This window comes from Carlito syrichta, unplaced genomic scaffold (assembly GCF_000164805.1).
Source record: "Carlito syrichta isolate Samal-C Ts95f unplaced genomic scaffold, Tarsius_syrichta-2.0.1 Scaffold314847, whole genome shotgun sequence".
NCBI lineage: Eukaryota > Metazoa > Chordata > Mammalia > Primates > Tarsiidae > Carlito > Carlito syrichta.
In genome coordinates this window covers 225425-236844 of record NW_007258943.1, presented here as the reverse complement: position 1 = coordinate 236844, position 11420 = coordinate 225425, and the positions used below count along the sequence as shown (strand labels likewise).

Here is an 11420-nt window from a genome sequence, read left to right as displayed (position 1 = left end):
TTTTTTAAAAAAAAAAAAAAAAAGGCTAGGTGCGGTGGCTCAAGCCTGTAATCCCAGCACTCTGGGAGGCCAAGGCGAGAGGACTGCCTGAGCCCATGGGTTCAAGACTAGCCTGGGCAACCTGGTGAGACCTTGTCCCTACAATAAATCAAAAAAATAAGCTGGGCATGGTAGTGCACGCCTGTAGTTCCACACACTTGGAAGGCTGAGGTGGAAAGATTGCCTGAACCTAGCAGGTCAAGGTTGCAGTGACCATGAACATGCCACTGCACTCCAGCCTGGGCAACAGACTGAGACTCCAACTAAAAAACAAACAAACCCAGGCAATACTTGTCTATGCTGAAAAAGATATATATGCATATGTTTGCACATGCAAAAAAACTTCTGTAAGAGTACACAAAAACTGTTAACAGTAGATTGGGAGGGCAGTGGTTGAGGGCCTCAGATTCTTGAATGGGAGAGAGGTTTACCATAACCCCTTCTCTTTAGTTTTCATTTACCATGTGCCTATACAGACAGAGTATCCCTTCTTCAAAAATGCTTGGGAGCAGAAGTGTTTCAGATTTCTCTGGATTTTGGAATATGTGTTTTTCCAGCAGTACATCCCAAATCTGATCATCTGAAATCCAAAATGTTCCAATGAGCATTTCCTTTGGGCATCATGTCAGTGCTTAACAAGGTCTGAATTTTGGAGCACTGATGAGACACTCAGATTTGGGATATGTAACCTGTTCAAATTTTCAATAACAAAACAAAAAATTGTTAAATGTATCTATGTGGGGAGGAAATAGAGAGGAAAATGTAGAAGGATTGATTCAACAAAGCTGTGAGCAACATTCTATTGTCAAATATTTGCTGATCATCTTTTCTACGTGAGGCACTTCTTCAGGCAGTAGCTCTGAGTGAAACCAAAAAAAGAAAACAAAATACACAACCCTCCCCCCAAATTCCCTGCCTTTAGACTACAACAGGTCACTTCTATCAGACAAAACAGGAATTGCTAGGTAAATAAAAGAATGACCCTCCTCCAAATCAGTTAAGTCTTAAGGAGTAGAAAGGAATGGAAGAGTATCTTCAACTTTTCAAAGGGCATGTACAAGTCAAGAGCCAAGTCAACTAAGAAAGATTTTGTAAAGTGTGTAAGCAAAAGGTGGCAATCAAATTTTAGTACAAGAAAATACAGCTGAACTTAGAACAACATGAATCTAAACTACATGGGTCCACTTAAACATGGTTTTTACCCAACCAAACTCTGAAAATACATTATTTGTGGGTTGTGAAACTGCAGACACAGAGGGTTGACTTTTTGTACATGCAGATTCTGCAGGCAGACTGCTGAACTTGAGTGTGTGTGTATTTTGGTATATGTGGAGGTCCTGGAACCAGTCCTCCTCTTGATACCAAGGAATTGACTATAAATATAAGTTTGCTTATCTGTAGCTGCTGATCAATCTAACGTACATGTATAAAGTGAAACAAACATAGATGATATAGTTAGAAATAATAACGGTCATTCCTTAAGATCATGAATTGAGTGCAGTCTCCTCAACTTATCATCTATGCCTGGGCCTTTAAAAATAACTATGAAACATCTAAATCTATATCATCTATATTATATGCAGTTCTGAAAGAATTCAAGAAAGAGGCAATAGAACAAAGGAAAGACTGGAAAAAACTGAGTAAGTTGGAGATGTGCTATGAAATCACACTAAGATCAACAAAATACTTAGAAAAGGGTGTGATCTTTACAACCTTATCTTAAGAGAATTTTTTTGGATTTGGTTAAGAAACAAATACCTCATAGAGCTGACTAAGCCATATTGACAGACCCGCTGATGTCCCTCCATATTACCACAGCCCCTAGAGAAGGGCATGGCGGGGAATTCAAGCACTCCTGCACATTCCTGAGAGTCCCCTAGTCTTCTACACACTCCCAGTTAAGTAGTTTCAGGGGATCATAAGTCTTGTGATCTGCATAACTTTTGCAATGCAGGATGTCTTAGGCCTTGTAAACTTTTTACTCTAAATGTCACTATCTAAATGTAAAATGCAGCTGCAACTTAAGTTCTTGTCAATGCTCTGCTGGTCGTGGCTATAAAAGTGAACTGTAAAAGCCTGGAGGGTGAGCAAAGCCATTTTAGAAAGACCTCTAGTGAGGAGCTGTTCCCTGGATTTAAACTCAGAAATAAACTTCTACCAGTTCCCTGCCCCTTTGATTTACTGGTATCAAGGGAAGCAATTGAGCATTACTTGGACCATGACAAAATTAATGCATTTTCTAAGAGAAGCAGAATCAATATCTATTGTAAGATTAACAATGGGGTGAATGCTCTCCCTCAGTATATACCTTGGATGCACTGTTGGCCCCAGGGATTTTATATTTTACTAAATTTATTTTGAGCTTGATCCAGCAAGGCCATTTTAAAATTACTAATTATGGTTACATGAACTTCACTACATCCAGTGAACAAAGGGCAGATTTATCTAATTAGGCTATATATAAAAGTCATTTACTGCTGACAGCGATTCAATTTTCCAAGTAACTGACAAAATAATAAGAGTTTCTGGGTCACCAACACATGCTTATTATACTGATTTTAATCTTTAAATAAAATAACACTTTAGGTGATTCTTTTATTTTTAAATATGCTGATATGTGAAAATAATGAGTGACAAAAACATTTAAAAATACTTTAATATAATTAATGCATGATATTATTATTATAAGACTAAATATAGTTTGTTGCTAGCATCTTAACATTTAAGCTTGTTCTATCAGGATCAATTTACTGAATGGTGTTCAATTTATTTTGTGGTGAAGACTCATGCTGTCTAAAGTTTACTATGACATTCCAGTGTAGCCCTATAGGAAAAATTTTCCCAATGATGTGAGAGAACAAAAGTGACTCACATTCAATTTGAGACCACCCCCTTAACCCTAAAAGATTAGGGAAAAAAAGGATGAAAAAATGAGTCTGGGCAATTAATACAAGTGTACCAACACAAATATAAATGCCACTTTCAACAGTTAGATACAAAGGGTATGATATTGTTTCTCAATAACATACAGTAATGATTAAATTCTAAAGTTTACCTTCATATACATATAAGACAATAAGACACTGAAAGATGACCTTTAAATAAAATAGTGATAGCTAGAATGGAAATGACCTCGACTCCAGCAGTTGATCTAAAGTTCTGAATTTTGGCTTCAAGCAAGCTATTTGTTTTAAAGCACACTAACCAGACCACAAAGACAAATTATAAAAGAGGGCAGTCTCAAAAAAAAAAAACCAAAAACAAAACACTCACATACACACACACACACACACAAACTCAAGACTTGTGGTGAGATAATTTACTGGAAGTAGACAAGAAAGCCTGATTCAGCAAACAGGACATCTGTAGCCAAATAAAGAATTTTTTGGGCTGGGTAGGGTGACTCACACCTGTAATCCCAGGATTTGGGGAGGCAGAGGAGACAGAATTGCCTGAGCCCAGGGGTTCAAGACCAGCCAGGGCAACTTGGCAAGACCTGTATCTATGATACATCAAAAAAATTAGCCGGGTATGGTGGTGCACGCCTATAGTTCTAGTTACTTGGAAGGCTGAGGTGGAAGGATCACCTGAGGCCAGTAGATTGAGGCTGTGGTGGCCAGGAGTGTACCACTGCACTCCAGCCTGGGTTACAGAATGAGATTCCAACTTAAAAAAAAAAAAGAATTTTTATGACTACTCTGACTTGCAATTTCTACCAGCAAAAAAAAAAAGAGTTTTTTACAACTACTCTGACTTGTGATTTCTACCAGCAAAATCCAGGGTTATGTAAAGAAAGTCACACTTAATATTCATTAGTTTACCACTGCCTTTGAAGACAATTTAAATAAAAATGGAAACCCTCTAAATATAAATGTTATCACCAATGGTTTCGTTTTTCTTCCATAACACTGTCATTGACCTAACCCTTATGCACAAGAAATAACAGGGAACTAGAAACAACACAGCAACAATCACACACATTTAAGAGGAAGAGTGGAAGCAAAATGGACTGCAAGAGATCAAAATGTATATTAAAATATGTACTGTTCAAGATAAACCTATATGCCAATCTGATAAACCAAATCAGATTTAGGATCAGAAGAGATTAAAGCAGGACTCAATCTAAACCATGAAGCTCTTCCATTCCATTTCAAAATAATATTCTGAGGACTTTTTTCCTAAGATTGTTTCCTTAGCAAACAAACACCTAATGACCATCCAAAAATAGCAGAACATCTTCTTTGGTCAGTTTTTCTACACACACCTTTCAAGAAGACATGTTAAAAGTAACTATGATAAAAAGTAAAAAATAAGACAGAATTAAAGCAGCGTTAAACATTTCTAAACAATATGTCATTTTCTTTGTTAACAAATGCAACACATTATGCATGTTACCCTAAAAAGGCACTCAACCTCCCAGCTCTCATGACTTAAAAACTTCAACAAAACGTCATTACTCTATTTGTCAAGATTTATAGATTACGTTCTAAATCAGTTTGAAAGTTTGTGTCAAAACTCATAACACATAAACTTACTTCTGACACACTATATTTGAAACAAGAGTTCATGTTTGAATCACCAAAAATTTAAGGAGACAACTAATGCTAATGTGTGATAAACACAAACGTTTGACACCTTAAGAAGTTATTAAATATCCTGGTAATAAAGACTAAATATAAAATTCTGACGTTTACCTGCATACACATGTAAAACACTATTATACTGAAAATGAAATATTTCTACTCACCAGCCAGCTTTCAAAAGAATGTCACAAACTAACCCCCAATTCACAATATTTTACACGATGTGAGTTCTATACAACTAAAATGTATCACAGGATACAAGACTTGCCAAATTACACTTTAGATTATTTCTGATATTATTCAAATGTTAAGCATAAAATTTAAGTGGAAAAAACTAATGCAATAATTCTCTAAGAGATGTTTCTTATTTACCTTTCAGCTTAAAAGCTCCGATAGAGCCCAACAGTGCCTTGCAGTTTATCATACATCTTTTTAAAACTCATTTGAAGCAACACATTATCACGTGATTCACCTTTCCAGTTAACTCATTAACACTAAATTCAACTGTGCAACGACCAACTTTTTTTGTCCGATCGATTTATTTTCAAACCTCGTGGCAATAAAACTAGAAAATAAGAGAGTACTTACATTTTTATTGAATTTGGTGAAAGAATGGTGCATATAAAATCTGTGCATATAAACAATCGCAGTGTTTATAGTAAGCTGAGAGCTGGAATGTAATATTTAGGAAATAACTCAGAAAAACAAGATCTCTGTTTCAAAATAATTTTGGTGGAAAATTCCCAGGTTCTTTTCCACTGCCTCTCATCCCTGCAAAACCAAATCAAAACCAGAAAATAAATATATAAATGCCCGCGGGGTGAGGGTGATGGTGGTTTTGGCAGAGGGCGAGAATAGGCTCGACGCCAAACACACAGGAGTAACAACTGCTGAGCACTTCACTCTTAACACTGCTATTACGAAGGGCCTGGAATGGCTACGACCGGAATGGCTATGACCGGCTAAACTCAAAATCAAGCAGTGGAAACACGAGCGCACACACCCATACCAAGCCACGCCAAGAACATAAAGACCTCCTGTGCACTTCCAAGGTACAAGAGATCCGCCATCAAGCCGGCGAGGAGCGCGGGGAAAGGCAGCGGGGAACACCCAAAGCCTTTCAGCCTCTCTAACTCCCCTACCTCTCAACCCCTTCTGGGCCCCGCAGAAGTCTCAAGAGCCGTCCCTTTTCTGCCAGAATCCTTAAAATTCCCCTCTCGCCTGAGCGGCATTCCCATCCCCCGCCGCCACCACGCGCTGCCCCAGATTACACAACGCAGCCTCCCGGCTCGCATTCCCGGGCTCCTCTCTCGCTCTCCTCTCCTTCGCTGGGCTCCCGAGGCCGCCTGAGGCCGAGCCTTTCTTCCCTTACGGCCCGGCCGAGGCCCGGAGAAGGCCGAGGCGGCGGCGCCATGTTTGCGGGGTACTAGGCCCGGCGACCGGGCAAGGGAGACAGGGCGTGAGCGGCGGAGGGCCAGGAACCGGAAAGGATACACATTGAGACGCTGTCCCATTTCCTGGATGAGGTTGGCCGCCTGCTGGCGGTACGAGAGCTCTTTATCCGCCTCCACTCCGCAACGGCGGCTCGGCGTGTTCTCCAGCTGTTCCCGAGTAAAGAACCAGCGAGAAGAAGCTCCACGGCCCGACGCCATGACACTTCCTCCTCCGCCCGCTCCCTTACCCGCCCCCCTCCCCTACCCGGCTCGCGGACTCCCCGCCAAGGCGCGCGACCCCGCCCCACTCCGCTCGCCGTAGATCACGCACCGCCCCTTTTCACCCCCGCCGCCGCCCTTGCGCTTGCGCGGGGGCCGCCCGACCCGCTCGGCCCAGTCTTTTGCTTTCTTTTTCCAGCCCCCGGCCTCGCTCTCGCGCACTGGCCCACAATGCTCCGCGCCGCTTGTCATTGGGAGGCGCCGAAGGTGGGGGTCGGCTCGGAAGGAAAAGGTCGGCGCACTGCATGCCGGGTCTGGGGTTGGCGGGCGAAGGGGCGGAAGAGGAGGAGGGAGGAGGCTGGACTCGCGGCGAGTGCTGAGAAGGGCGGTCAGGCGGCTGCGCCGTGGCTTCTGGGCCTGGGCTCAGCGGGCCCGGCCCGTGTTTTCCAGGGACGGGAGTCTGGCGGCGCTTGAAGAAGCGAAACATACCTATCCCTGCCGCGGCGTCATTCCACGACCTCCATTTTCCGTTGGGGTTGGTCCTCGCCGAGATGGCCTGCGACCCCTGTATCCCCCGAGCAGCCTCGGCCTCGCGGGCGGCTCCGGGACGGGCTAGCTGGGAAAGTGCTTGGAAAACAGGCTCAGTGTGAGCGTTTGAGTGATTTTTTTTTTCCCCTCCCGTTTTATTTCGTGGGACTCCTAGGCCACACAGGCCGCGGGGGTTTTGGGGGTTTTTTTTGTTTGTTTTTATTACTGTCCAAACGTTATCTGATCAGTAACTGGAGGAGCTGCTAGGTCGTGAGTCCTGACTGGGAGTGTTTTTAAACTGCACTGTAGTTTCTGCCAGGAAAGCAGATAGTGCAAGAGGAATTGAGTTAAAATTGTATCTTTATTTTTTGAGGTGGGGTCTCTGTCGCCCAGGCTGGAGTGCAGGCGCACTCTCATGGCTCACCACACCCTTGACCTCCTGGCGCTGGCGATCCTTCCGCTTCAGCCTCCGGAGTAGCTGGAACTATAGGTGCGTGCCACCACGCCCAGCTTATTATCGCCGTGTTGCTTAAGCTGGTCTCGGACTCTCGGGTTCAAGCAGTCCTCCACTTGGGCCTCCCAAAGTGTTGTTGTGGGCTGAGCCACTATGCCCGACCGATTTTTATCTTTAGTATTTGCTGCAGTAACATCCCACATGTCTGTTGATTAACTCCTGCTCTTCTCCCTGTTGGAAAATACCACAGGCCGGGCTCGGTGGCTCAGCCTGTGATCCCAGCACTTTGGGAAGCCGAGGCAAGAGCATTGCCTGAGCCCGTGGGTTCGAGAACAGCCCGGGCAATTTGGCGAGACCTCGTCTCTACAAAAAATAAATAAATTAGCCGGATGTGTTAGCGCACGCCTGTGGTTCTGGCTACTTGGAAGGCTGAGGCGGAAGGATCGCAGGAGACCAGCAGATCGACGCTGGGGTGGCCGTGAGTGTGTGGCACTGCACTCCATCCAGCCTGGGCGACAAAGTGAGACTCCAACTCAAAAGAAAATACCACAGATTCGCTCGGAGTTAGTATGTGGCTGAGACAACGCCTATTGTGTGTGAATAAAGTTTCTAAGTTTAAATTTTAACTAGTTGCTAAAGACAATAGAGTTTAAAAGACAAGTTATGTCACTTCTAAGTGAGTTCCTGATTAAAGCTGCAGGGTTTTCTCATTATTTGGGGGCTCCCGGGCTTAGCATATTGCTGTATCTTGGTGCTGCTGCCTGCCCCTGCTAGAATATCAGTTTGATTATAGTAGGCATTTATCACGAGCAGTTGCCTAAATGACTTCATTTCTTGCCACCTTGCTTGTTTCATGTCTTTTTTGTTGCTTAGGATGTCCAGGATAGGTTGATTTGTGATGTTTAAAAAGTGCCTACCTCCAGTACTTACTCATGATGAAAACTCAGCAAACTAGCAATAGAGAGGAGAACTTCCTCTATCTGATAGCATCTACAAAAAACCTGCGGCTAACATTAATATTTAATGGTAAGAAACTGGATTCTTTCCCCCTAAGATCTGGGACAAGGCAAAGATGTTTCCTCTTGCCATTACTTTCAACATTTTTACTGGGTGTCCTAGGTAATACAGTAAGAAAAATAAGTGAAAAATATGCAGGTTGGGAAGGAAAAGATAAAACTTTTCACAGATTGGACATAACTATATAGAAAATCCTAGAAAAATAACAATAAACCTTCCTCCAACTAAGCAGCAGTGATAGCAAGGTTTCAAGATACGAGGTTAATATAGAAAAGTCAATTGCTTTCCTGTACACTAGCAATGAACAACTGGAATGTGAAATTAAAAACAATATCATTTATAGTAGTACCCTACCCTTCATCCCCAAGTAATACTGGTTGAATATCCCTTAGCTGAAATGATTGAGTCCAGAAGTGTTTTGGATTTTGGATTTTTTTCAGATAACAATATTTACATTATATACTTAGCAGTTGAGCATCTAATTGAAAATCTTAAATCCGAAACGCTTCAATGGGCGTTTCTTTTGTCATGTTGGCACTTGAAAAGTTTTGGATTCTGCAGCATTTCTAATTTTCAGATGAGGGATAGTCACTCTGTACTTACGTGTGAATCTAAAATATGTACATGCACTATATGCAGAACACTGCACAACTCTGATGAAACAAATCAAAAAAGATCTAAATAATGTAAAGATATTCTGGGTCATGGGTTGGAAGGCTCATCAATTTAGATGTCAATTTTTCCCAATTTGATCTAAAAGTTAAATACAGTCCCAACCAGTATGGTATTTAATACCAGCAATATGGTGTTAGGAGTGTCCATGAAAAAAGTTCCAACTAGTAAATTTGTAGATATTGACAAATTGATCCTAAAGCTCATATAGAAAGGCAAAAGGCTCAGTATTGAAGTATTGAATAGCCAATACAATACTCAGGAGGAACAAGTTGAACTGACTCTGCCTGATTTTAAAGCTGCAGTAGTTGAGGCAGCGTGGTATTAGTGAAAGAACAGACACGTAGATCAATAGAATAGAGACCCACACAAGTTTTGTCAACTGACTTTTGACAAAGGAGCAAAGGCAATCTAATGGAGCAAGAGCAGTCTTTTAAACAAATGATGTTGTAACAACTGAACTTTTATGTGAAATGAATCTAGATAACAGACCTTAACATCTTTTACAAAATTTACTTCAGTGGATTACAGATCAAAATGTAAAATACAAAACTCTAAAGCTTCTAGATAGTAACATAGAATAAAATATAGATAACCTTGTGTTTGGCAATGTGGTTTTACTTACAAAACCAAATCACAATCTGAAAGAAAAAGTAGGCAAATTGAACTTCTTTAAAACTAAAAACCTCTGCTCTATGAAAGACACTGTTAAGAGAATGAAAACCTTAGGAGGAGATATTTGCGAACATATGTCTGATGGAGAACTTGTATCCAAAATATACAAGAACAGCAATTAAAAAAATTTTTTTTAAATGGGCAAAAGATATGAATTTACACCTCACAAAGAAGATACACAGATGGAAAATAAGCATATGAAAAGATGCTCAACATATGTCATAAGGGTATTCTCAGCGGCAGTTTATAATTGCAAAAGATGGAAATATGAATGTTCATAAATTGAGGGTTGGATGATTATGGTATATCTATGTAGTTTTTATTCATAGTATTCAATCATTAAAAAAGGAGGTCACTTACATGTGGAATGATCAGCAAAATATTAAGTATCTTGCAAAGTATTAAAAGCTACAAAAGAAAGCAAGAGTCTACTGTTTGCATTAAGTGGAAAAAGGAATGTATACATGTAAGTACTTGCATAATCATTGATTGTGTTTGCAAAAATATACGCACAAAACAGGTAAAATTGGTTCCTTCTGGAGGTAGAGACTGGGTGACATAAGTTGAATTTGATCTGTTTGAACTTTAACATATGTTTGTGTTGACTTTTTGAAAATAAACTACATTTTTAATTAACTTGTGAGCATTTTTAATTTTCAGAAATGGAAACCTCAGTTTACCTTTTTCCAGTTTTGACTGGAAAGAATCTCCAGAATGGTCTTTTTAAGTTAAGCAAACTTAAAACTTGCATTTATCTTGATAAATTAATCTTAAGTGATTACCTTGAATGTAGATTTAAGTTTTCTGGCTAGGGAATATGAGTTAATTTGAGCCAGAGCTGCCTTCCTTTTTAGGGAAGGTACTGTACAAGGATGAGAGAGAAATGCATGGATGACTATGAATGACTTTCTCCTTTGGAATCTGGTGGTGGTAGTATTTTTTTTTTTTTTTTTTTTTTTGAGTTGGAGTCTCACTCTGTTGCCCAGGCCACCGCAGCCTTGACCTCCTGGGCTCCAGCAATCCTTCTGCCTCTGCCTTCCAAGTAGCTGGAACTACAGGCGTGCACTACCGTGCCTGGTTAATTTTTGATTATTGTAGAGACGAGGTCTCACCAAGTTGCCCAGGTGGGTCTCGAACCCATGTGCTCAGGCAATCCACTCGCCTCAGCCTCCCAAAGCACTAGGATTACAGGCTGAGCCACCGAGCCCAGCCTGTGGTAGGATTTTTTTAAAGGTTATCTTTGGAGAAGGAGAAAAAAGCTAAAAAGGTAATTTTCTTTTCTCTTTTTTTTTTTCGAGTTGGAGTTTCACTTGGTTGCCCAGGATGGAGTACAATAGCATGCTCACGGCCACTGCAGCCTTGACCTGCTGGGCTCCGGCGATCCTTCCACCTGAGCCTTCCAAGTACCCGGAATCACAGGCGTGCGCTACCATGCCAAGCTAATATTTTGATTTATTGTAGAAACGAGGTCTCAACCAAGTTGCCTGGGCTGGTCTTGAACTCGTGAGCTCAGGCAGTCTGCTCATCTTGGCCTCCCAAAGTGCTAGGATTACAGGCTGAGCCACCAAGCCCGACCAAAAGGTAATTTTCGATTCTGGTGTGAGCTCTGTTGTTCTAGAGCCAGGCAATCAAATATGGCACTGAGAGGGCTATTCTCTTTACCTTTGCTCAGAATCTTGGGCTGCTAATGGCATCTGAGAAGAATGTCTACTACCACCAAGTAGCATCCTTGGTATGGACATTCTCAGACTGGTTTGTGACTACATATAAGGCATTTGTTATGGACTGAATTGTGTTTCC

At 41.4% G+C, this 11420-nt stretch overlaps 1 protein-coding gene across 5 annotated transcripts in view; it reads right to left on the bottom strand.

Moving 5' to 3' along the window:
- CCNT2 (cyclin T2) overlaps positions 1 to 6298 on the bottom strand; it is a 45172-nt gene extending 38874 nt beyond the window's left edge. For 3 of the 5 annotated variants that reach the window (XR_505267.1, XM_008072089.2, XM_008072090.2), the window contains exons 1-2: positions 6117 to 6296; positions 5211 to 5292 (exon numbers count right to left, since the gene is read on the bottom strand). Coding sequence is in view for 2 of the 5 variants with exons in the window: in XM_008072089.2 (XP_008070280.1) it covers positions 5211 to 5292; positions 6117 to 6274 (240 nt within the window). In the remaining 3 variants the exon portion in view is untranslated. Of the gene's footprint in view, positions 1 to 5210; positions 5293 to 6116 lie in introns of all 5 variants that reach the window. The other 2 variants (XM_021705951.1, XM_021705952.1) reach the window with 1 other exon arrangement.
- Between the last annotated feature and the right edge of the window lie 5122 nt (positions 6299 to 11420).